This window comes from Mustelus asterias, chromosome 22 (genome assembly GCF_964213995.1).
Source record: "Mustelus asterias chromosome 22, sMusAst1.hap1.1, whole genome shotgun sequence".
NCBI classification, from domain to species: Eukaryota; Metazoa; Chordata; class Chondrichthyes; order Carcharhiniformes; family Triakidae; genus Mustelus; species Mustelus asterias.
This window is the reverse complement of record NC_135822.1, coordinates 6,147,146-6,174,642: the sequence shown is the minus strand read 5'-3', so window position 1 is coordinate 6,174,642 and position 27,497 is coordinate 6,147,146. Positions and strand designations below refer to the sequence as shown.

Genomic DNA, 27,497 nt, shown 5'->3' with positions numbered 1-27,497 from the left:
AATGTCAGGTAAAGATTGGGGAACATCAAGTAAATACCCTGGAGCTTAAAGTGCATCATATAGATTTAAACTTTAGGCACTGATTCATTTGCAATTTCCTATTTTATAATAATTGTTGTATCCTATAGTTAGACGGTCAAAAGATTAATAAAACATTCTAATCTTATAATGACAGATTTGTACTGACAAATCACTTTGTCAAGTCATTTTGAGGGTGGCACAACGATTAGCACTGCTGCTTCACAGCGCCAGAGATCCAGGTTCGATTCCCGGCTTGGGAACAATGTTCAGTATCCGTCGCCACTCTTCAGAAACTGAAGCAGTCTATGTCCAACTGCAGCAAAACCTGGAAAATATCCAGCTTGGGCTGACAAGTGGCAAGTAGCATTCGTGCCACGCAAGTGCCAGACAATGACCATCTCCAACAAGAGAGGATTTAATCATTGTCCCTGAACATTCAGTGGCATTAGCATCACTGAATCTCCCACTAACAACATCTTGGGTATTACCATTGACCAGAAACTGAACTGGACTCAGACAGTAAATACTATGGCTACCAGAGCAGGTCTAAGGCTAGGAATCCTGTGACGAGTAACTAATCTGACTCCCAAACCCTATCCACCATCTACATGGCACAGGTCAGGAGTGTGATGGAATACTCTCCACTTGCCTGGATGAATGCAGCTCCAACAACACTCGAAGCTTGATGCCATCCAGGACAAAGCAGCCCGCTTGATTGCTACCTCTTCCACAAACATTCAATCCCTCCACTACCAACGAATATTGGCAGTAATGTGTACCATCTTCAAGTTGCACTGGAGTAATTAACCAAGGTTCCTTAGACAGCGCCTTCCAAACCCATGACCATTGGCATCTAGAAGGACAAAGGCAGCAAATAGATGGGAACACCAGCACCAGGAGGTTCCCCTCTAAGTCACTCACCTTCCTGACTTGGAAATATGTCGCCATTCTTTCATTGTCGCTGGGTCAAAATCCTGGAACGCCCTCCCTAACAGCACTACAGGTGTACCTACACCTCGCGGATTGCAGCAGTTTAAGAAGGCAGCTAACTACCACCTTCTCAAGGGCAACTAGGGATGGGCAGTAAATGCTGGGCAACTAGGGATGGGCAGTAAATGCTGGCCAGCCAGTGACGCCCACATCCCATCGATGAATATAAAGTTTCAGGTCTGGTATTGATTCCACAACAGTTGGGACAGTGAGTGATTTGATTTTGAGTGTTTTTCCAGACTTGATGAGATGAATCACGTGTTAGCCCATTAGAGACTTACCTTGCCTGTCTTTTAGTTCAAGAGAATGGATCCTTCTCCAAATTGTTGCCTTTGAGCTGGGTGGGAATCTGCTTCCTTCCTGTTCTGCACCGCGCCCATTCCAGAAGCCTGGCGCAGGTTGGGACTTGCGCCTTGGCAACATACAGCTTTTGATTCATTTTACAGATGAGATTGGCTGTCCTGATGCTGAAACCCCTTCATGCAAACCTGCCACGGAATATATTCATCGTATTTAATGCAGGGAGGATTTTTAAAAACTTTCTTTTAGATGTTCTAGTGGTTGAATATTAATATAAATTAACATTCGGAAAAGAATATTTAGTAATTCAATATTGTTTGAACTTTTGAATTTCATCTATATCAGGTGTGGCTCATTGGATAGCACTATCATCCCCAAGTCAGAAGGTTGTGGCTTCAAGTCCTCTCCAGATTACTTGAGCTTTTTGATTTGATTTATTATTGTCATGTGTATTAGTATGCAGTGAAGAGTATTGTTTCTTGCGCGCTATACAGACAAAGCATACCGTTCATAGAGGAGGAAAGGAGAAGGTGCAGAATATTGTGTACAGCCATAGGTAGGGTGTAGAGAAAGATCAACTTAATGCGAGAGGACCACTCAAAAGTCTGATGGCAACAGGGAAAAAGCTGTACTTAAATCTTGGGCAGCACAGTGGTTAGCACTGCTGCCTCACAGCGCCAGGGACCCGGGTTAGATTCCCGGCTTGGGTCACTGTCTGTGTGGAGTTTGCACATTCTCCCCGTGTCTGCGTGGGTTTCCTCTAAAGCTCCGGGTGCACCGGTTTCCTCCCACGGTCCAAAAATTGGTGCTTTTTGCACCTGCATAATGGCATGACAGTTTCCACCCCAAGGCTTTCAGATGCTGGTATGTTGGGGTCCTCGGATTTGCGTTGCATTGACTCGCTGAATGTTTTTTTTTTGCTGTCTGCTAAAACATTTTCTTCAAAGATGTGACTGCTCCATTCGGGAAGCTGTGATAGTCTTTCAGAAGTTAGGCAGGGGGTCTGTGGGAGTGTGTCAATATTTGTGAGAGAGATCTGGGAACATATCAGTCTTCACAAAACGTCTCCCACACAAAAGTTTGAGAACCACTAATCTCACCTACTGCAGTGCCCGTTTTTAAACATGACTTCTCATAAATATTCAAATCATAAATCTTGAGTTTATTATGAATATGTGCCACAAGCCATAGTTTTAATGAATTATGCAAGGTGTCTGAGTTAGGATGAGAAGCAATTATTTTGTTCGAAGTTTCATGTGGAGGTCAGTGCTCTAATTATTGCACTTCCAGCTTTTTCTTAAAGAAAAATCTTCAGTTTCAGTGCATTAATATAATTTTAATATCACAATTAGAATGCAATAAATGAAGATGACAATTTGCAGTTATTAAAACATCACTCCTTTTACCTTTGCTAACATATTAAAACTGCTGCAACAGGACTTGGGGCCAATGAAATACTTTTGAAGCATCCTCCCTCCTGTAATAGAACATAGCAGCAAATTTGTACATGGCAAGATCCCACAACCAACAATGGGATAATGACCAGATAATTTGATCTAGTGATGTTGGTTGGGTTCAAATATTGGCAGTGTGTATTTGAGTGTGTTCCTAAACATGCTATAAATATTTGAAGCATTCTGACATCTGTGCTGACTAGTACACAGTAAGAAGTCTCACAACACCAGGTTAAAGTCCAACAGGTTTATTTGGCAGCAAACACCATTAGCTTTCGGAGCGCTGCTCCTTCGTCAGATGGAGTGGAAATGTGCTCTCAAACAGTGCACAGAGACACAACATCAAGTTACAGAATACTGATTAGAATGCGAATCCCTACAGCCAGCCAGGTCTTAAAGATACAGACAATGTGGGTGGAGGGAGCATTAAGCACAGGTTAAAGAGATGTGTATTGTCTCCAGACAGGACAGCCTATGTCACATTATCAGTAACCCCCACAGCTTGCCTCCTGGACTTGCAGGCTGTCCTGTCTGGAGACAATACACATCTCTTTAACCTGTGCTTAATGCTCCCTCCACTCACATTGTCTGTATCTTTAAGATCTGGCTGGTTGTAGGGATTCGCATTCTAATCAGTATTCTGTAACTTGAGTTTGTGTCTCTGTGCACTGTTTGAGAGCACATTTCCACTCCATCTGACGAAGGAGCAGCGCTCCGAAAGCTTATGGTGTTTGCTGCCAAATAAACCTGTTGGACTTTAACCTGGTGTTGTGAGACTTCTTACTGTGTTCACCCCAGTCCAACGCCGGCATCTCCACATCCTGACTAGTACAGGCAGTGCACAATGTCAAACCAGTCCCATTTTTTCTCATGTAATTTTATTTTATTTCATTCAGGAGGAATTGTGAATGAGGTAGCAGCTCAGTTATGGTGGGTACAGCTTTGAGTGCAGGCGTATACAGGGCAAACATCGTGTGCCTTCTGAACCTAAGGAACATTCAAGAATGAGACTCAAAAATGGACTGGTAGGGTTTCTATAGCTGTTAGTGCACAAAAAAATGTTAATGCCTTCGTAATCTCCAATCTGAAATTTTACTGACTATTTAGATTATAATTATAATGAAACGTCTCTGATTGTTTCCTTTTACTGTTAAGTATCTATTTAAATGCATGTTAAAGCCACCACAAATTTACAGTGTAGTTATTTAGCATACAGCTGTCAGAAGAAATATACCATATGGCTCTTGTTTCCTGTGCAGATTTTATTAGTCATCTCTTTTTACACTTCCATTAGAAACAGTAGCAAACACAATTCGAAGATTTTAAAAAACAGTTGGGTTTTACCGATGAGCTAGTTGGGTGAAAATGAAAACCCCCTGGATGAAGGAGGGACAAACACTGCCAACAACATCATGTGGATTGCAAAAAGCCGTCTGCTAAAGTGGACAGAATTTGTTGTTAGCAGGGAGATGAAATATGACCTCGATTCCCATCAGCGGTGTTGGATGAAATGTTGATGTACATGTGGGCTGATTCTGCAAGGAGGCTGTGCTGCAACTGTAAACTTTAAGAGAGTTTTGAGAGCAGATATCCACTCCATCTGACGAAGGAGCAGCGCTCCGAAAGCTAATGGAATTTGCTACCAAATAAACCTGTTGGACTTTAACCTGGTGTTGTTAAAACTCTTACTGCACTAAGGAACTGACAGGCAAGCCAGTTACTCAGGCCATTGATGTGAGTGTCTAATTAATGTTACCTGATGAAGGTGGGAATTTTTGGGATTGCATACTACATCTTCAGTCAACCCTTGTGACTCTCCCTGTGTCATTGAGTTTATTCAGTGATTATTCAAACCATGCAGGCGTTTAAGGAACCAGATTAGATTCCCGAGCTGAGCTGAGTTAACTTGTCTCAGGCAGAGTGTGAACAGAGTACTAAAGTTGGGCTTAATGTCTCAGGGTTAGGGAGGGGACAATTGGACAGTATACATGCCGTCTTGTACTGAAGTTGGCTGAAGATGGAATAGGGCTTGGATGTGATTGGGGGCAATTTTTTCACTCGGGGGTGGTGAGTGTCTGGAACAAGCTGCCAGAGGTAGTAGTAGAGGCGGGTACAATTTTGGCTTTTAAAAAGCAGTTAGACGGCTACATGGGTAAGATGGGTATAGAGGGGTATGGGCCAAACCCGGGCAATTAGGACTAGCTTAGTGTTAAAAACTGGGTGGCATGGACAAGTTGGGCCGAAGGGCCTGTTTCCTTGCTGTAAACCTCTATGACTTTATGACTGTCCAACATTTGACAACTTTCTGGCTTTCGATCCGAAGGTCCATGCATCCATAGTGGTCTTGGGTGATCTAATTGTGGAACGGTATCCCAGCAAGAAGTTGAGATCTTCAATAGGTAGAATTGGTGCTAAAAGAAGTTGTAGGCGGTAGGGAAACTCCCTTCTACTTGGGCTGATTGAGTTCATTACCCTGGAAGAACTCTCTGGTTCCTTTTTGAACAGTGCCATGGGATCTTTTATGTCTTCCAATGAGCTGGCAGCCGTTGGCATAACAGCTCATCTGAAAAACACTGCCAGCAGTACAGCGCTCCCGGACTTGCACAGAAAGTGAGCCAAGTCTGAAGAGTTTAAATCCATGTTCTGACACAAAAAGGTGGAAGCTGCCACTGAGCCATTTGAGAGTTGGAATACAAGAGAACATTTTACAACTGTCCTATTCGCCATCCGGCTGCATGGGGAGCAGCCAAGTTTGGGTGTTGCCCTGCAGAGGAAGGAAAATTGAATCGGGAACTTCCTCCCTGTGGTCTGTCAAAAGCAGGAACATTCTTATAGCCGTATAGCTGCAGAAGGAAACCTGAGAAAAGATATAGTGGGAGACCTTTCGATTCAAGTCCAAAAAGGTCACTATATCGGCAGTGATCAGACGGCTTTAACTATTTACAGTCTACTGTTTCAAACCAGGGCCCTTGTGCGTGTAAAACAACCGTTATACCACAGGAGCTACTCACCTGAATCATCTTCACGTGTGAACTTTAACTGGGTGTTGCCACCAGGCTGTAGGTGACCAATGGGCAAACAGCATTATTTTTAACCGCCTCCAGTTTTTCTTTTAAAGGTTGATGGTTAAGTCTGGAAAATGTGAAACTGATACTGCCAATAACACCATGAAGGTTGCAATAAGATTCCTACGACCAGTGTAGGATCCCCATTGGCATATTTAAACAGCCTCCTGCCTATTTGAAGAGTTCTCGGAAAATTAAATTGGGTGAGCAGATGGTCAGAGGAGAAGACCACCAGATTTTCCACTGCTCAGAAAGTTTAAAATACACCCAGCTCCCCACCCCACCCACAAAAAAAAAGTTTAAAGTTTATTTTTTCTCTTTATTAGTCACAAGTAGGCTTACATTAACTCTGCAATGAAGTTACTGTGAAAATCCCCTAGTCGCCACACTCCGGCGCCTGTTTGGGTACACTGAGGGAGAATTTATTATGACCAATGCACCTAACCTGCACGTCTTTCAGACTGTGGGAGGAAACCGGAGCACCCGGAGGAAACCTATACGCACACCCCGCACAGACAGTGACCCAAGCCAGGAATTGAACCCGGGTCCCTGGCATTGTGAGGCAGCAGTGCTAACCGCTGTGCCATCCCAAATAAATGTGGAAACGTTTGTACGTGACATTATTAACACATGCTTCAATTTCCCTATTCCATTCATGATCTCGGCTGTTTCTTGGGTAAGGATTTATTGGCACAAATATGTTCTGTGCCTGGCATTTCTGTTAAGATTGGAGGAGGGTGATTCTGTGTGCTGCCTATCTCCATTTATTACTGAAGGCAGCTTCCCCTCTCCCCGCACCAGATTGAGGTCTATAATGAGAGATGTGTCAAATATAAACACCTGAGTGCTGTGTGCCACCCATCCCAATTACTTCATCAAAAATTAGCTCTGGTCTAAAGTCCAAAGTAGAGAGCAAACATGCTGTCATTTTGCTCTGTCTTTATTTGTTTGCGTTTATCACTGAATGGTTTACACACCTTTTTATGAGAGGAGATTGTGAGCATGGTTAATTTGACAGTTTTTGTAATACCGCCATAAACCTTACCGATTATCAGAGATTCATCTTATTAGCTTTCCATTTTAGTTTTTTTTTTCTCGGTAAAAGTTTTTTTTCCCCCCTCTGGTCATGCACTTCATATTTTTTCAAGTTGGAAACCGCCACTTCTGAGCAGCACACTGTGGAAGGTGTCTGATCTGTAAACCACACCGACCCAATACCATGTTCCCCACACATTTCCTCACTTCGCAGGTTGATGCATCTCATCTGCCCCTGAAATAGGTAATGATTCTGTTTTGATCCTCTAGCGTGGTGCCAACTGAGCTTGCAGCTGCTTGTCTTTCTAAGGTCACCAGACATTTGAAAATGCAACATAATACTGAAAGACTCCCCTCGTGCATCATTTTTAACTCCGAGGCTGTATTGTTGCAAATGTTGTAATACATCATCAGAGTTTTACTTAATTGATATGTAATTTTCTATACATGTTTTCAGCTGGAATTAATATCCTTATAACAAGAGGGGAATGTACTAACACACTTGTTGAATCCTGACTTACCTCACTTCCAGCCATCCTCCCACCTCCCCACAGCACCTAAATGATCACCCCCTCCTCGCTTGGCTCACGATGGAACTGCAGCAGCACTTTGCCAACCTACTCAAATGACTATCTCTTGGTAAAAGGCTGGATAGTAAGCGTCCACATTCCTTTTGGAGATGGAGAGCCATGTCTCATCCAGTCACCTTTAGATATCCATGCAGCAGAATGCAGTTTATAATGACCATTAACAGGAGCCCTGGGTGATTTAATTCCTTGCTCCTCTCCCCACACGTCATCGACGCTGAGTTGATTGTAGTGGATTCTGTTGCCACTCAGCCAGCTCAACACAAACTGGGAATCAAAGCTGGACTGCACTGCTGTGTATATGGTTCAGTACTACACTAAGCAATCATTGTCTTTACCCATCAAAATGGATGCTGATGTGTTGGTCGTGTAGTTAGCCTATTGGTGACACACAGCAGATATAATCTGTATTGAGATATATACTTGAAAGGGAAAGATTTATGTGGCTCTGGGAAAAGAGCAGAGGAGTGGGAATAATTGAACAGCTTTCAAAAAGCTGAAGATCCTGTAATTCCATTATGATTTGGGTGCTATGGTTGTAATTTGTTTCTGCTGTAGTTTTGCTTTATTAGTGCGTGGTAGGCATATTAAATCAAGCAATCTTTCAAATGAGATATTAATTCAAAGCTCCAACTAAATATAAAAGATCCCTTAGTACTATTTAATGTTTTTAATCTATTTAATCTAAGCTAATGTTAACCCTTGATCAACATCACTAAAAGAGCTTTCTTGCTTATTTACCCAATTGTTGTTTGTGAGATCCTGCTGCATGTAGATTGGCTTCTGTTTTTGCCTCCCAAGACAAGAGTGAAGTACTTGGGGCAAGGAAAGCTCTATATTGACACAGGTTTGTTCGTTCTTCCTGGCAGTATACGATCTTGGTTGTGGCATGGCAAATATCTCGCACCGTTTTATCTGGAACTCTTTCCTAAATTCCTCTGCCTTCTCTTCCCCAACCTTTAATGTATCCTCAAGTGATCCTTCAGTCCCTGCACAGGGCTCTGTAGTTCAATGCCTCATTCCATCCATAAACTACTGTGGGATTTTATGATAAGTAAGTTGTTTGATATTTCCCTGTAGGTTTCTTTGTAGTGTAGCTCCCGTGAATAATTCCAAGAGTTGATTTTTTATTTAAGCCTTTGTGGTGGACATTATCGAGGTTGAGCAGGGTGGGAGTGACGATGTGAGCAACTTCGGAAATAGCAGTTCATTCAATAGCTGGATGAAATGTACCTCAGGCTGTTAAAAGAAGCCAGGGAGGAAATTGCGGAGGGGCTGACCATCATTCTCCAATCCTCACTGGGTACAAGTGAGGTGCCAGAGGATTGGAGGTCTGTTAACGTTTTGCCTTTGGTTAAGAGAGTGCAGGAAGGACCGAATAATTACAAGACAGTCAGTCTAACCTCAGTAGTGGGCAGATCAGTTCTGAGGAAGAGGATAAACTGTCACTTAGAAAGACATGGATTAAGCATGGATAGTCGGTATGGATTTGTTAAGAGAAGGTAATGTCTGACTAATTTGATTGAATTTTTTGAAGAAGCAAAGATTGAATTTTTTTGAAGAAGCAATGAGGATTGATGAGGGAATTGCATTTGATGTGGTCCTACAAGGCTTTTGACAAGGTACCACTTGAGAGACTGGTTAAAAAAATAACAGTCTCTGGGCTCCAGGGGAATGTAGCAAGCTGGGCACAAGATTGGCTCAGTAACAGGAAATAACATTATTGTGACTGGAAGGCTGTTTCCAGGGCAGTTCTGCAATACTGTGTCCCCCTACTTTTTGTCAGATGCATTACTAATTTGTACGTAAATGTAGGAAGACTGATCAAGAAGTTTGCAAACAAAAAAAATTGTTGTGAGGTTAATAGTGAGGAGGATTGTTGTAAACTGCAGGGAGATATCAATGGACTGTTCAGGGGGAATTCAACTCGAGAGTGTGAGGTGATGCATTTGGGAACTCAAGCGAGGCAAAGGATTACACAGTAGATGGGAGATACTAAAAGTTGTAGAGACATGGGAGTGAATATCCACAGGTCCCTGAACAGGTTGATAAGGTGATTAAGAAGGCACAGGGAATCCTTTCATTTATCAGCTGAGGCATAGAGTATAAAAGCAGAGTGGTTGTGCTGGAACTACGTAAAACATTAGTTAGACCACAACTTGAGTACTCCCTGCAGTTCTGGTCACCTCATTACAGAAAGGATGTAATTTTACTAGAGAGGGTACAGAGGAGATTGAGGATCTTGCCGGGACTGGAAAATTGAAGCCATGAGGAAAGATTAGATAGGCTGGTACAGTATTGTTCTTGGTACAGAGGAGGCTGACGGGAGATTTGATACAGGTGTACGAATTTGTATGGGGCCTGGATGGAGTGGATGGGAAGGGCCTGTTTACTTTGGCAGAGAAGTCAGTGACTAGGGGCATAGATTTAAAGTGATTGGGAGAAGGATTAGACAGCAGATTTTTTTTCCATTGAGGGCTATCTGGGATGTCTGGAACTCACTGACGGAAGAAGTAAGAGGCCAAAACTCTCAACTCATTTAAAAGGTGTTTGGGTTTGCACCTGAAGTTCCATAACCATACTTGGCACGGTGGCACAGTGGTTAGCACTACTGCCTCACTGCTCTAGGGACCTGGGTTCGATTCCCAGCTTGGTTCACTGTCTGTGTGGAGTTTGCACGTTCTTCCCGTGTCTGCGTGGGTTACCTCCGGGTGCTCCGGTTTCCTCCCACTGTCCAAAAGACAACAAAGAACAAAGAACAATACAGCACAGGAACAGGCCCTTCGGCCCTCCAAGCCCGCGCCGCTCCCCGGTCCAGGATTGAATCCTGAATCCAGGATCCCCGCCCAATTTTCCAGCCTATCTACATACCAATATCCTATCCACCGAGCTGTCCCTCACAGCTACGATGCTTTGTTCATTACAACCTATTAACTCACCCCCACCCCCCCATTCCAGACCATGTGATCTCCAGGGAGAGACGAAAACCCAGAGTGAAAAACCCCAGGGCCAATATGGGGAAAAAAAATCTGGGAAATTCCTCTCCGACCCCCTGAGGCGATCGAAACGAGTCCAGGAGATCACAATGGCCCCGATCGGAAAATGCTTCCCAACCCTAGTCATTTCCACTTCCACAAACACCATATGAATTCCCTGCCCCCGAGACAGGTTCCCAACTATCCGCAGTCTCACTCTGTACTGGCACCAGCAAGATGATCATAGAATGAAGCCTTGAAACGAGAAACCAGGAACAATTAGCCCGCGCCGCTCCCTGGTCCAAACTAGACCACTCTTTTGTATCCCTCCATTCCCACTCCGTTCATATAGCTGTCTAGATAAGTCTTAAACGTTCCCAGTGTGTCCGCCTCCACCACCTTGCCCGGCAACACATTCCAGGCCCCCACGACCCTCTGTGTGAAATATGTCCTTCTGATATCTGTGTTAAACCTCCCCCCCTTCACCTTGAACCTATGACCCCTCGTGAACATCACCACCGACCCGGGGAAAAGCTTCCCACCGTTCACCCTATCTATGCCTTTCATAATTTTATACACCTCTATTAAGTCTCCCCTCATCCTCCGTCTTTCCAAGGAGAACAACCCCAGTTTCCCCAATCTCTCCTCATAACCAAGCCCCTCCATACCAGGCAACATCCTGGTAAACCTCCTCTGTACTCTCTCCAAAGCCTCCACGTCCTTCTGGTAGTGTGGCGACCAGAACTGGACGCAGTATTCCAAATGCGGCTGAACTAACGTTCTATACATCTGCAACATCAGACCCCAACTTTTATACTCTATGCCCCGTCCTATAAAGGCAAGCATGCCATATGCCTTCTTCACCACCTTCTCCACCTGTGACGTCACCTTCAAAGATCTGTGGACTTGCACACTCAGGTCCCTCTGCGTCTCTACACCCTTTATGGTTCTTCCATTTATCGTGTAGCTCCTCCCTACATTATTCTCACCAAAATGCATCACTTCGCATTTATCAGGATTGAACTCCATCTGCCATTTCCTTGCCCAAATTTCCAGCCTATCTATATCCTTCTGTAGCCTCTGACAATGTTCCTCACTATCTGCAAGTCCTGCCAGTTTTGTGTCGTCCGCAAACTTACTGATCACCCCAGTTACTCCTTCTTCCAGATCATTTATATAAATCACAAACAGCAGAGGTCCCAATACAGAGCCCTGCGGTACACCACTAGTCACAGGCCTCCAGCCAGAAAAAGACCCTTCCACTACCACCCTCTGTCTTCTATGACCAAGCCAGTTCTCCACCCATCTAGCCACCTCCCCCTTTATCCCATGGGATCCAACCTTTTTCACTAGCCTACCATGAGGGACTTTGTCAAATGCTTTACTAAAGTCCATATAGACAACATCCACGGCCCTTCCTTCGTCAACCATTTTGGTCACTTCTTCAAAAAACACCACCAGGTTCGTGAGGCATGACCTCCCTCTCACAAAACCATGTTGACTATCGTTAATGAGTTTATTCCTTTCTAAATGCGCATACATCCTATCTTTAAGAATCTTCTCCAACAACTTCCCCACCACAGACGTCAAGCTCACCGGCCTATAATTACCCGGGTTATCCTTCCTACTCTTCTTAAATAACGGGACCACATTGGCTATCCTCCAATCCTCTGGGACCTCACCTGTGTCCAGTGACGAGACAAAGATTTGCGTCAGAGGCCCAACGATTTCACCTCTCGTCTCCCTGAGCAGCCTTGGATAGATTCCATCAGGCCCTGGGGATTTGTCAGTCTTTATATTCTCTAACAAACCTAACACTTCCTCCTTTGTAATGGAGATTTTCTCCAACGGTTCAACACTCCCCTCCGAGACACTCCCAGTCAACACATCCCTCTCCTTAGTGAATACCGACGCAAAGTATTCATTTAGGATCTCCCCTACCTCTTTGGGCTCCAAGCATAAGTCCCCACTTTTGTCCCTGAGAGGTCCGATTTTTTCCCTAACAACCCTTTTGTTCCTAACGTATGAATAAAATGCCTTGGGATTCTCCTTAATCCTGTCTGCCAAGAACATTTCGTGACCCCTTTTTGCTCTTCTAATTCCCCGTTTGAGTATTTTCCTACTTTCATTATACTCCTCCAGAGCTCCCTCCGTTTTTAGCTGCTTGGACCTAACATACGCCTCTCTTTTCCTTTTGACCAGTCCCTCAATTTCCCTGGTTATCCACGGTTCTCTAATCCTACCCTTCCTATCCTTCTTTTTTACAGGCACATGCTTGTCCTGTAGCCCTAACAACCGTTCCTTAAAAGACTGCCACATACCAGATGTGGATTTACCCTCAAACAGCCTCTCCCAATCAAGAGCTGCCAATTTCTGCCTGATCCCAATAAAGTTAGCCTTCCCCCAATCCAACACCTTATCCCTGGGACACCACTCATCCTTTTCCATCACTATCCTAAAGCTAACAGAATTGTGGTCACTATTTGCCACATGTTCCCCAACCAAAACTTTGAAGACCTGACCGGGCTCATTCCCCAGCACCAGGTCCAGTATAGCCCCCTCTCTAGTTGGGCTGTCCACATATTGTTCCAACGAACCCTCCTGTACACATTTTACAAATGCCTCACCATCCAGAGTCCCCGCCCTCAGCGATTTCCAGTCTATACCAGGGAAATTGAAGTCTCCCACTACAACAACCCTATATTTCCTGCACCTATCCAGTATCTCCTGACATATCCATTCTTCCACTTCCCTTGGGCTGTTGGGGGGCCTGTAGTACACCCCCAACATAGTGACTGCGCCTTTCCTGTTTCTAAGTGCTGCTTAGATGCATTGGCCATGCTAAATTCTCCCTCAGTGTACCCAAACAGGAGCCAGAGTGTGGCGACTAGGGGATTTGCACAGTAACTTCTTGCAGTGTTAATGTCAGCCTACTTGTAACCTGCAGGGCTGCAGACTAAATGGTAGAAAGTAAGGTTAGGGTGGCTCAGCTTTTGGCCAGCGCAGACACGATGGGCCACATGGTCTCTTATCTGTGCCATAAACTTCCTGTAATGTCGTCAGCCTTGGGTATTAAAAACTCCAAGATTGCCAGTTAAGCAAGAGCACATTGCAAAATGTAACCGAGTTTGAAACAGAAAGTGGGAGAGTTGCAAAAGTGAAAATGCTGTGTAAAATCTCAGATGTGTGTTGTTTTGCTGCTCAACCGTGGTGCGCATCACAGGCAAACCTCCTCTGTCTCTGTTGGGCCTCCATATGCATTCACTCTCCGATAGGAATCATTAGACTATAATGGACTGCGGGGATTCCTGATTGATTGATCTGTACTTTCACCTCCTGTCTCTCCCAGTCCTGAAGCATCAAGATAAAGTGTAGAACACCTGCAGTTACCCCAGCTGAGATCGACTAATTTAGGGAGATTGAATCTGGAGTGTCTGTGATTGGATACGACTTGTTCTGCATTACAGTGAATTTCTCAACTTATCCCTCAGAGAAACAATTTTGCAGATTTCTTGGCATTGCCCATTATCCAGCTTGGGTTTGGAAAATGAATAAAAATGTTAGCTGAATTAAACAGTAAAGCTGACAATTTAAAATCCCTTTAACATGACTGATGCCATTGGCCTTTTTACTATATAATGCTCATTAAGATGGTTATATTGTATTTTCCAGACGGAGCATTTTAGCAAAATGTATTGCCTTGTGAATTGAATGTAATTTTAAAACCATTAGTACTGTTCTTCACATCGTGACCCTGACTGATGCAAAGAGTAATTGGAAATCTTTCTCTTTTTACCCTTTGTGCTATGCCATCAAGAAGAAGTGTAATCTTATTTCAGTCGTTAGTGCAGTTGTTTGAGCAGAGTAGGATCTATTTTAATACAGTTACAACATGAAATCTGAGCTGAGGATGAGGGAAGAGTAGATTGTCTCGATCATTTCAGACATTGTGAGACTGCCTTGGCACCAGGGTCCCCCCAGCTGAGATCTCCTTTATACTGACAGCTGACCAAGGAAATCTTAAAGCAGGGTGAAGCCAGAAGCTGTGACTGACACTGGTTCAGCTGTCTAATGTTTGAAGGTCCGCTTATTCTGTGCTTCTATCTTGAATTTATTCAGTACCGCAGTAAATTAATAGCAATTTGTAAAGCTTGGAGGCTTGAATAAGAGGTGGAATGCAAATGGATTTGGTTTTTACATCTGATTTTTGCATAGCATGTATAATCAGTAATTACATTTAGTTTCTAAGTGCTGAAATTAAATCCAGATCTAACTTGTCTGCAATTTCGCGTACTAATCCGTTGCCTGGTCTTTATACAATTATACCAGTAATCCTATAGTAAAGCCATGTAAAATAATCTAGGGTAAAAATATTCAAGGCTAAATGTGATACTGGATTTGTAATTCACCCCTATAAGTATTTGCTGCTATGCAAATATTGATGTAAGATATAGACTGCACTTTACCCCTTCTCACTGTCTCCACCACTTCCCCACCCCCCAAAAAAAATGGATGGCTCAGTGGGTAATTGTTTTCAATATGTCAGAAAGGCCCAAGTTTGTTTGCTCCTTGTTATGGGTTCAGTTCACTGAAATCAATTATGTTGGTGACTCGCTACGTTTGGACTTCATGTCACTGGGCAAGGAATGGGCAGAAATTAGCAAGGGTCTCTACTCGTTCCTTTGATCTTTGTTGGAAGGTTTGGATTCGAGTCCCACTCCAGGGATTTGAGCACAACAATCTCGGCTGCCAAATCAGTGCAGTACTGAAGGAACGTCACATTGTTGGAAGTGCCACTTTTTGGATCAGATACTAAGGGCGGCACGGTGGCCCAGTGGTTAGCACTGCTGCCTCACAGCGAGCCAGGGACCCGGGTTCGATTCCCGGCTTGGATCACTGTCTGTGTGGAGTTTGCACGTTCTCCCCGTGTCACCCGGTTTCCTCCGAGTGCTCCGGTTTCCTCCCACAGTCTGAAAGAGGTGCCGGTTAGGTGTATTGACCCGAACAGGCGCCGGAGTGTGGCGACGAGGAAAATTTCACAGTAACTTCATTGCAGTGTTAATGTAAGCCTTATTTGTGACTAATAAATAAACTTTAAACTGAGGCTGTGCCTGCTATCTTGGGTGGGCATAAGATCCCACAGAACAATTTCAAAGAACAACAGGGTAGTTCCCCTCTGTGTCCTGGCTCACATTCATCCATTGATTGCCTTCACACCAAAACCGATTATTTGGTCATTATCACATTGTTGTTTGGGAGTTTGCAGTGTGCAAAGTGGCTCTAGTTTCCTACATTGCAAACAGTGACTGCTTTCAAAAGTATTTCACTGGCAGTAGAGTTCTTTGGAACATCCTGAAGTCATGCACGGTGCTATATAAATGTAAGTCTTTTGGCTCTTTCGTAAATGCATGGGCTGTGGATGGCAGGTGATCAATTTTGCAGGCAATTCTAAACGTAGAGGTGCACAGGTATCAAAGAGAACAGCCCAGGAATTACAGAATGAGCTAGACAGAATAATGTAAGTGGGCAGAAAAACGGCCAAATGAAATTTAATGCAAGCAGAGGAAGGAACGTGGACTCCATGAATGGTGTTGAAAAAGGTAATGATGAAGCTCGAAGGAATCTAAGTTGACTCAAAATGACTAACTAATGCAGAACAGCAGTCAGTAGAATGCTGAACTATATAACCGAGACAGTGGAGTAGGAACAGCAAAGGTTGTGATCAACTGTGAAGTGTTCTGGTTGGGCTCAATATGCCCAGTTCTATTTGCTGAGAAACAAGAGGAGATAGTCCAGCACTGCGGGGCTGTGTTGGGAAGAATTTGATTTGATTTGGTTTATTATTGTCACATGTATTGGGATACAGTGAAAAGTATCGTTTCTTGCGCGCTATATAGACAAAGCATACCGTTCATAGAGAAGGAAAGGAGGGAGTGCAGAATGTAGTGTTACAGTCATAGCTAGGGTGTAGAGAAAGATCAACTTAGCGTGAGGTAGGTCCACTCAAAAGTCTGACAGCAGCAGGGAAGAAGCTGTTCTTGAGTCGGTTGGTACGTGACCTCAAACTTTTGTATCTTTTTCCCGACGGAAGAAGGTGGAAGAGAGAATGTCCGGGGTGCGTGAGGTCCTTAATTGTGCTGGCTGCTTTTCCGAGGCAGTGGGAGGTGTAGACAGAGTCAATGGATGGAAGGCTGGATGAGGATGATTCCTTGTGTCAGAGCTGTGAGTAATGAGACTTTGTGTCTGAAAGGTGACTTCATGCTGTAGTTAAGGAAATAGAAAGGTTATTTCTGGAATCCTGCTTCAAGTTAATTTGTAGCGCATGGAAAAGTGACCACAGTTTCAAACTAGTGAACAACTTCGACAACAGATCACAGGAAGTTTGTCTTGCAGCGAGATTGGCATTTAGGATTAATTTCCAGATAGAGTAGTGGAGATGACAGCCTTGTTATCATTTAAGCAACAGTTGGGGAGTGGTGAGACTAAAAGTTTCAGTTTGGATGGGCAAGTCAAGGTGAGCCAAATGTCCGTCCTAATCAGTCATTACTTTGTGACCTTACGAAAGAAGGACTGGCCTCGACTGTGGTTTGAATGACTCACATTTGAATGGGTCACAAGGACATCCATATGTCAAGAGTGGAATTTGGTTGACTAATCAGGATGGCTTTTATGAATCTTTGCTGCAGAGTGAGTGACAGTTTTATGGAGTAGGGAGGTGAAATCTAAGAGGAGAGGAAGAGGAGCTTCAGGGATATTTTACAAACATCGGACAGTAACATAAAGAGAAAATGCTGGAAAATCTCGGCAGGTCTGGCAGCATCTTTAAGGAGAGAAAAAAGCTGTCAAGGACAAAGAGTTGTCTGGAAACGTTAGCTCTTTTCTTACATTACAGATGCTGGAGGAGGCCATTCGGCCCATCGAGTCTGCACCAACCACAATCCCACCTAGGCCCTATCTCTGTAAACCCACATATTTACCCTGCTAGTTCCCCTGACACTAAGGGTCAATTTAGCATGGCCAATCCACCTAACCCTCACATCCTTGGACTGTGGGAGGAAACCGGAGCACCCGGAGGAAACCCACGCAGACACGAGGCAGCAGTGCTAACCACTGTGCCACCCTGCTGCCCTGATGAATGCGGAATAGCAGGTAAATAGATGGTGGTGATAACTGGAATATGCTCTCCGTGCAAAAGAAAATCTGGTGTTCTTCAAGACTCTGTTTTTTGGATTTCCATTGTTCATGTTGTTTCTAAATTAACATGAAACATATCTTTTAAAATAATAGTGTTAAATTTACTAATGGCATGCATCAGTAGAAAGAAGACTGATCATTGTTAAAAAGAATCGGGCCACTTTATGTGGGTGGGCAGATGGGTTTTAATGGAGATAATTGTAGGGCAACGTATGTGGGGAAAAGTAATAATATACATATGTAACGAGAGGGTGGAAAGAATTTGTATCATCTCTCACCATACCACAAAAAAACATCTGGTAGCATGGAGCAAATTATCAGTAAAGCAGCTTGGGTACCCGAATATTTCAGGCGCACACTGGATCACAAATCTAAGTGGGATAGATTTTGTACAGATGAATGGTGATGCCGGTTCTGGAGTATTAGAAAGTGTTTGGAGAAGACTGAGCAAGCTTTGAGGGATTGCGAAGAAAGACTGGAATGAGAAAACTTATTTTCGTTTGAGAAGAAAGATTGTGGGGGGATGTGATGCAGATCTTTAAAATAACGAGAGGGGCAGATAAGATGGCAATTCGCAAAACTGTTTATCTTGGGCAGTGAACATAGAATTAGAGGACACAAGCTCAAAATTCAAAAGCTTCAAACAGGAATAGAGACTGGAATATGTGCCTTTTCCCACAAGATAATAGACTCTGAAACTAGTTGGCATAAGTTAAACTGAAAGCTGTAAAGGGCAGCTGGATTTGGCTATTTATTGAAAAGGAAGACATGGCATTAGAGAATATTTGTTTTTTGGGAAGGGGGGCTGAATTTAGTGTTCCATAATGTAGGGATTAACGGGTTAATTTTAAAATAAAGTTTATGAAAGAACGATCACATAGACTGTGGATGGAGCGAGTGGCTTTTCTTGCTGTAGATATTAAGCCCTAAGCATTGGAACAGTCAAAGTCAATCACTGCCACAAACACCATCATCCATCACCATCACTGTCTCAGGCTGAACCAGGCATATTCAAACTACTGCTGAGTTTACAATTCCTTATCTTCAACGCAGACCACCGACAATCCACCACATTTCATTCTTCGTCTCCAGTTTATTTTTTCGTGTCACAAGTAGGCTTACATTAACACTGCAATGCCGTTACTATGAAAATCCCCTAGTTGCCACACTCCAGCGCCTGTTTGGGTACGCCGAGGGGGCATTTAGCATGGCCAATCCACCTAACTAATATGTGTTTCAGACTGTGGGAGGAAACCGGAGCACCCGGAGAAACGCACGCAGACATGGGGAGAATGTGCAAACTCCACACAGGCAGTCATCCAAGGGTGGAATTGAACCCGGGTCCCAGGCGCTGAGGCAGCAGTGCTAACCACTGTATCACCATGCATATATAGGGCACTGGTGAGGCCAAATTATGTGCAGTTTTGGTGTCCTTATCTGAGGAAGGATGTTCTTACTATAGAGCGAGCACAGCGAAGGTTTACCAGGCTGATTCCTGAGATGGCAGGTCTGTCAAATGAGGAGAGATTAAGTCGGTTAGGATTATATTCACTGAAGTTTAGAAGAATGAGAGGGGATCTGAGAGGGAGAATCTTATAAAATTCTGACAGGGTAGATTCAGAAAGAATGTTCCAATGGTGGGGAGTCCAGAACTAGGGGTCATAGTTTAAGAAGAAGGGGTGAACCTTTTAGAACTGAGGTGAGGAGAAATGTCTTCACCCAGAAGGTGGTGAATGTGCGGAATTCACTACCACAGAAAGTAGTTGAGGCCAAAACATTGTCTGATTTCAAGAAGGAATTACGTATAGCCCTTGGGACTAAAGGGATATGGGAGGAAGGGGGGAATCAGGATACTGAATTCGATGATCAGCCATGATCATAATGAATAACGGGGCAGGCGCAAAGGGCCGAATGGCCTACTCCTTTCAATTTCTATGTTTCTATGCCACCTCCATCTCTACCTAAACCCACCTGCCACTGATGCATTTGTCGGTATCTTTGTTAACTTCTGGGTTGACTGTTTGAATGCTCTATTGGCTGATTCCTCACCCTGCGTGCTCCCCAAACCTCAGCTCGTCAAAGACTTTGCTACCCCTACCTTACCTTACATCAGTTCATACTAACCCCATCACACTTGCCCTCATTGATCTGCATTAGCTGCTTCAAATCGCAAATCTTCTTCCTTGTATTTAAATTCTTTTGAAGTGTATGGAGTTAGATCACAGATCAGCCATGATCTCATTGAATGGTGGTGGGGTCAGTCTCGAGGGGCTGAATTACCTCCCCTGTTCCTATGTCTTGCCTGATGCTATCCCTGAAGCCTCCTCCAGTCCTGGACCCCACCCCAATGATCTCTCTGTTTTTCTGGCATTCTCCTTTTATCCGTCCCTCACTGGCTTTGTCCTAATACTTGTAATGGTAGTTTTGACTGTCCAGACCGCTGCTCTGGATTTTCCTCCCTCTGCCATTCTGTCTCCTTACCCTCCTTTAAGGCCATCCTTAAAACACAGAGGTTTGAATAAACATTTGGCTGCTTCTCAATGCCCCATTCTTTGTGAACATTCATTTTCCAGATAAATATTAGTTGGTTCTGTTCTTTTAGAATGGCACTGAGGACTGTGGAGGAACAGAGAGATCTTGGGGTCCATATCCACAGATCTCTAAAGGTTGCCACTCAAGTGGATAGAGCTGTGAAGAAGGCATATAGTGTGTTAGCTTTTATTAACAGGGGGTTGGAGTTTAAGAGCCGTGGGGTTATGCTGCAACTGTACAGGACCTTGGTGAGACCGCATTTGGAATATTGCGTGCAATTCTGGTCACCTCACTATAAGAAGGATGTGGAAGCGCTGGAAAGAGTGCAGAGGAGATTTACCAGGATGCTGCCTGGTTTGGAGTGTCGGTCTTATGAGGAAAGGTTGAGGGAGCTGGGGCTGTTCTCTCTGGAGCGGAGGAGGTTGAGGGGAGACTTAATAGAGGTTTATAAAATGATGAAGGGGATAGATCGAGTGAACGTTCAAAGACTATTTCCTCGGGTGGATGGAGCTATTACAAGGGGGCATAACTATAGGGTTCATGGTGGGAGATATAGGAAGGATATCAGAGGTAGGTTCTTCACGCAGAGAGTGGTTGGGGTGTGGAATGGACTGCCTGCAGTGATAGTGGAGTCAGACACTTTAGGAACATTTAAGCGGTTATTGGATAGGCACATGGAGCACACCAGGATGGTAGGGAGTGGGATAGCTTGATCTTGGTTTCAGATGAAGGTCGGCACAACATCGTGGGCCGAAGGGCCTGTTCTGTGCTGTACTGTTCTATATCTATATCTATAATTTAATTTAATTTATTATTGTCACATATATTAGCATACAATGAAAAGTATTGTTTCTTGCACGCTATGCAGACAAAGCATACCATTCATAGAGAAGGAAAGGAGAGAGTGTATGATGTAGTGTTACAGTCATAGTTAGGGTGTAGAGAAAGACCAATTTAGTGTGAGAAATTAGATTCTGTTATGGATGAAGCTTCTGAACATACTGTTGGCAAGATAAGTTTGATTGATCACTATCAAAGGTCTAAAGTAAAATAATGAAAGGTTAGCCTGTTTTGTGCGGGTGTGGATGAGGAACATATATGGGGACCATTTAGCCCATCGAGCCTGTTCTGTTGCTATTCAGCGCTATTCTTGGCTGCTCTGTGGTTCCATATACCTTTCTTTGCCCCATTGCCCTTAAAAACTTTGGTTAACAATGTTTTTCAATCTGAGATTTAAAATCGACAGTTGACCAGCATCACCTGCCTCTTAAGGAAGTGAGTTAACATTTCAGGCTGATGATCTATCATCACAATGGCCCATTTCCTGACAATTGGGGTGGTGTGAGGTGATGGATGACGTAGATCCATAGAATCCCTACAGTGCAGAAGGAGGCCATTCGTCCCATCGAGTCTGCACCGACTACAATGCAACCCAAGCCCTATTCCCATAATCCCACCTATTTACCCTTCAAATCCCCCTAACACTAAGGGGCAATTTAGCATGGCCAATCAACCTAACCCGCACATCTTTGGATTGTGGGAGGAAAGCGGAGCACCCGGAGAAACCCACGCAGACACGGGGGTAACGTGCAGACTCCACACAGACAGTGACCCAAGGCTGGAATTGAACCCGGGTCCCCTGGCGCTATGAGGCAGCAGTGCTAACCACTGCCACCGTGCCGATGTTGAGAGAGCTCTGGTTGAGTTGCAGCCTTAAGATTTTACATCATAGTAAATTTATCTGAGAGTCGCCAGTATATAAATAAATTAAAAATTAAATTCCTTCTGCGGCTTGGTATAAAGATCGGCTTTATTTTCACACTAAACGTCCCTGCAGCCACAGTTACCCATATTCAATCTGTTCTGACTGGGTATTGAGTGTTAGCTGGAGAACAGATGCCTTGTAATTGAAAACAAAGCATCCTTTTCTTTCACATTGCCATAAATAGGTCATGATGGAGTAAGACATCCTTTCACAATTTGGAGCCAAGACTCCTTTTCGTACTAGCGTGAGCAGCTCAGAACAAAAAACAGGAAGTGTGGTTTTTTTAACATATATGTAAACTCTCAGAGTTTTAGCTTTCTTTCCTCAAAAGTACGTTACAAAGCAGTTATATTATCCAATTTGTATTGATGCAGAGCTGAATATCTTTGCACCAGTGCCAGCTGTGGAGAGCGTTTCTGCTTACCCCTAGCACACTCTTGCCAGGAAGCTTGACCACCTCCAGCAGGTGGGGATAACTACAGCCAAGTATTAGGCTAAATTTAAACTGGATTTTCATGTTAGCAAGAGCAGACAGTCTCTTTTTAAGGTATAGCTCTAATGTGCAGAGCTCCATTGTCCTGGACTGGTAGTGACCATGGAAGCCACGTACTGTGACTCAAACGTGCCAACACTATGTCGCTCTCTGTGTAGTTACCTGTCTTGGACGCAGCCACTAGTGGGGGGGTGGGAGGCCGTTGTGGTGTGTTGGGGGGGAGGGATGCAAGGTGGGGTTTTTGAGGGGGGGGGATGTGTTTCCCTTCGCCCAGGTTTTATTGCTGATGCCTCACTCATTTCTTCCCGCCTTCGCTGCTTCAAACTTGTGAAATGCTTGTGATGGTTTCTCCTCCTCCTCCGCCACCCCCACCCCCCCACCCACCCACCCCCCCACCCACCCACCCACACCCACCCACACCCACCCACACCCACCCACACCCACCCACACCCACCCACACCCACCCACCCACACCCACCCACACCCACCCACACACACCCACACACACCCACACACACCCACACACACACACACCCACACACACACACACACACACACACCATGCGTCTAAACAACAACTTATGTCTGGCAGTGCTTCTTATATCAGACCAGTACCTGTCGCAAAACTAACCTCTTGAGAGTTAATCACTTTCCCTTTCCAGCATACCTTACGCTAAAATATACGAAAGGAAAATCTGAATGCTGTGACATCTTTCCTACTGCAGGAAAAATCAGAATAATGAAGCAGTGTGTGTATCGATTGTTCCGTTTTGCTGTGTCCCATTGTTTTTATAGGAGGTGAAAAAAATGCTGGCTTTGACCCACAGATAGAATTTTTTTAAAAACTTGTTTCGAACCGGGATGAATAGTTAATTTTAGTAGCCCCTCCATTAACTATAGGGCTTTTCGCTTAATGCAGGGCATTGTTATCAAGGTGCTATCGAGAATTGACAGCAGCTTCACTGCTTTAAACGTGGTAACTTTCTGCCCCCGTAAAATTAAAATCGATAATTTTGCTTGGAAGCATTATCGCTTAATTCGCTGAGTAAATGTGTTTGGTTTGTATTCTTGCATTTCATAGTAATACACACACCCGTCAGTATGTAAATTGGAGTTTTGCACTGACTTGTGGTCTGTTGTATTCCTTAGAATAGAGGGTGTTATTTTTTTTTGCTCGCGTCACTGAGGTGCTGATATTCCTCATGCACGAGCCAAAAATGTGCAGTGATTTCTCTTGGTTCTCAGCTAAGCTGCTCTCTAGGGCTGGGGGTGGCGGGTAGGCAGCAGCGAGGTGGTTGGGGGGGGGGGGGAGGGGTGACAGATTCCTGTCAGTTGAGTACATTGCAGCTCCAGCGAAGGGAAAAACCATGGACCCATGCAGGTAAGCAGGATTTATGGGTGTGAAAAGAGGAGGATTGGGGCAAAGGAGAGTTTGTGCAATCACTAGATTGCCAGTGAACTCAGCTCCTGTCTGCTTATTCGTTTTTGAGCAGAGTTTAAATTGATCCTCCGTGCCTCTCAGCTGTTGGAAGCAGCAGCGCTGGGTATAAAATCATTGTGTGGTTGCCACAGCGTTCTTTTGTGCTGAGTAAATTTGTTCTTGTTGAGCTCAGATATAGATTCCTCAGGAGCAATAACTGGCATTTGAAAGGGAATTGAGTTATTTTCTTCTGAAATGGGAACGTTGTAAGCATGACATTGCTACATCGAAGTGTAGGAAAAGATCTGAGGTTTTGGATATTTAAAATGGGTAGCTCAATCAGGCATTGCTGTCCTTTCCCCTTCCATCTTTTAAAAAAAAAATACTGCTTTAGTGCATATCCCCATCTTAAAGATGAATCATTGTGACCCGTGGAAAGATCCAAAGCTGTAACCATATGAAATGCAAACAAGTTTCCAAATACTGTAAGCTCCAGAGTTCTCTGCATATCGCTATATGACAAACATGTGCTACATAAGACTAAAACTAGTAAGCAGCTGTCTTGCTGAAGGGGGTCTTTCTACAGTGTGTGTCACAGTGCTGTTGTCCTTTTGGATATCATATCTCAGCTAGTTGCAATAACCTTGCTCCCTTTGTGTCACAGCCCCAACCTTTTAAACATGCTGCCTTTTATGTAAAATTTAATATTTGCAGGTGGCACAAAGACAAATTTAATCAAGTCTGTGAAAGGTTTACACTGCTTAATGGAATTACATCTTCATAACTCCAGGTTGAAGTACCTGTTCTATACATACAAATGCGTTGGATCAAGCATTATATTACTGTATAAGTTTCTCTACCTTCAGAAGGAGTACATCAAGAGAACACAACAGCACTGTGTCACTTCTAGAAACCACAAGTTTAGATCATCAGATAAGAAGTGTTTGATAAGTCCGGGAAAGAAAATTGAAAACAAAAGATTTCTCTCCTAAGGCACATGAAAAACATAATGCTTAAGGCACAGTAGGTAAAATATTAATTGGTGTACTCTGTGTGCAACTTGATGCAAGTTTGAAAACAATAAATTTTAATGACAAATTTATCATTGCTTTGCTTTAAGACCCAATACTAGGTCAATGACCTGCAGGATACGGTGTCAATGCCTGCAGCGGGAAGTATAAACCTCTTAGTTTAAAATCATTTACTTCAAACTATTATCTATTAATTGAACTTTTAAGGCACAAAAACCCTCCTGCTCCGTTTTATTTAAGCTGCTTCATTCTAATAATTGATTATTCACACTTTCTAAGTATTTGAATTTAAATATTGCAGAAAAGAAAGACAAGATGCCAAAGTTTTTTGTCTATTATTTACAGGAGTAGATTCTAATGCTTTGAAACTAACCTAAGGCTTGGTTTGATTGAATTTTGGCAAGTGGTTTGAAGCCACCTTAAGCCTTAGACAATTTGGACTTTACTCTGGCCACAGTGTATCTGCAAACAGCGCAAGGCTATCTCTTTGAATTCCCAGGAAGACCTTGGGCCACCTTTTGGGTGTCAATGATGAGTTGGGAGGAGAATTGGCTCCTCCTGACAACAACTTGCATTTAGCTAGCACCTTCAATGTCCTAAAACATCCCAAGGCATTTCACAAAAGCATTGCCAAGCAAACTTTGCCACCTAAGAGGATACAAGGGGCGATGTGGCGCACTGGGAGATGGTGATGTAGTAGCATTGTCACTGGACTAGTAATCCAGACAGCCAAGGCAATGCTTTGGGGACCTGCGTTTGAATCTCACCACAGCAGATGGCGAAATTTGAATTAATGGAAAATCTGGAATTAAATGTCTAATGATGACCATGAAACCATTGTCGAATGTTGTAAAAAAAACATCTTGTTCACTAATATCCTTCAGGGAAGGAAGCCTGCTGTCCTTACCCGGTCTGACCTACATGTGACTCCAAACTCTCAGCAATGTTCTCTTAAATGCCCTCTGAAATGGCCTAGCCAACCACTCAGCTGAAGGGCAATTAGCAGTGGTTAATAAATGTTGGCCTTGCCAGCGATGCCCAGATCTCATGAATAAAGCTTGGTCAAAGAGGTAGGTTTTAAGGATCGTCTTAAAGGGGAAGGGAGAGGCAGAGAGGTCCTCAGTAACATTAAAATGATTCACTGATGTTTCAATACTAGGTGGTTGGAGCTTTGCACAGTCATTTAAGTTCACACAGACTGAGCTTAGAGAGCAGAGCCTGAGCAATGAGTAATGTGGGTCCAGCAGTTTAATGTAATGCTGTCAGCCTGTGCTCTCGACAGCCATCTATGATGCAAAGTTAATCCTTGTCCCAAAATGACTTTTTTCCAGTATAGGAGCAGTAAGGTGTGCTTATTTATTACATTTTCATATCTGAACAAGAGCAGTTATTTCAATACTTGTTGCATCACTGAAATAGCAACATCATTAAATTACAATGACATATCTAAACTCTTGAGGCTGTGCATAAGAGCCGTTTAAGGTGAAGCTAGATTAACGTACTAGAGAGAAAGGTAAAGGGTGAGATGAAGCTCAAGTGGAGCATAATCACTGGCATGAACCAAATGACCGAATGGCTTGTTCCAGTGCTGTATATTCAGTGTCATTCTCACAGGTCATAGAGAATTTACACATGTTGTAGGTTCAATCCTAGGTATGCACCGAGTCCACTGATCTTATCTGGGGCAATTGTACAGATGCTACAATGCTTCAGTGAAATTGGGCTACTCAATTCAAGATGGCGTCAAAGTGCAGTGATTGTTTGCGAGCTGTCCCCAGCATACCCTCCAATTCTATCTTTTACTCTTGCTCTATGCTTTTAAGCTCTCCTGCACCCTAGCTATGACTGTAACACTACATTCTGCACCCACTCCTTTCCTTCTCTACGAACAGTATGCTTTGTCTATATAGCGCATACGAAACAATACTTTTCACTGTATACTAATACACGTGACAATAATAAATCAAATCAAAAGAAGAGCGAACTCAGTCGAGGGGTGCTCCTGCTTCTGCTGACCTCGCGATGGAGGGTATTTTTCGTGTGAGGATAGGATCCGGTTCAGTTGTGATGTTTCCCACTCTCAACTGTGTACAGTTCTGGTCACCCTATTATAGAAAGAATATTATTAAACTAGAAAGAGTGCAGAAAAGATTTACTAGGATGATACCAGGACTTGATGGTTTGAGTTATAAGGAGAGACTGGATAGACTGGGACTTTTTTCCCTGGGGCTTAGGGGTGATCTTATTGAGGTCTATAAAATGATAAGGGGCATAGATCAGCTAGATAGTCGACATCTTTTCCCAAAGGTAGGGGAGTCTAAAGCTAGAGGGCATAGGTTTAAGGTGAGAGGGGAGAGATACAAAAGGGTCCAGAGGGGCATTTTTTCACACAAAGGGTGGTGAATGTCTGGAACAAGCTGCCAGAGGAAGTAGTAGAAGTGGGTACAATTTTGTCTTTTACAAAGCGTTTAGACAGTTACATGGGTAAGATGGATATAGAGGGATATAGGCCAAACGCGGGCAATTGGGACTAGCTTAGGGATTTTTAAAAAAGGGGCGGTATGGACAATTTGGGCCGAAGGGCCTATTTCCATGCTGTAAACCTCCATGACTCTATATCCTGCTGATAATCATT

General features: G+C 43.7%; 1 protein-coding gene across 4 annotated transcripts in view; it reads left to right on the top strand.

The window, feature by feature from the left end:
* The first annotated feature begins 3,660 nt into the window (after nt 1–3,660).
* ctnnbip1 (catenin, beta interacting protein 1) overlaps nt 3,661–27,497 on the top strand; it is a 103,551-nt gene continuing 79,714 nt past the window's right edge. The window contains exon 1 of one of the 4 annotated variants that reach the window (XM_078238724.1): nt 3,661–3,790. In XM_078238724.1, coding sequence (XP_078094850.1) covers nt 3,783–3,790 — 8 coding nt within the window. In that variant the 5' untranslated portion in view covers nt 3,661–3,782. Of the gene's footprint in view, nt 3,791–16,007; nt 16,028–23,691; nt 23,793–27,497 lie in introns of those variants that run through there. The other 3 variants (XM_078238725.1, XM_078238726.1, XM_078238722.1) reach the window with 3 other exon arrangements.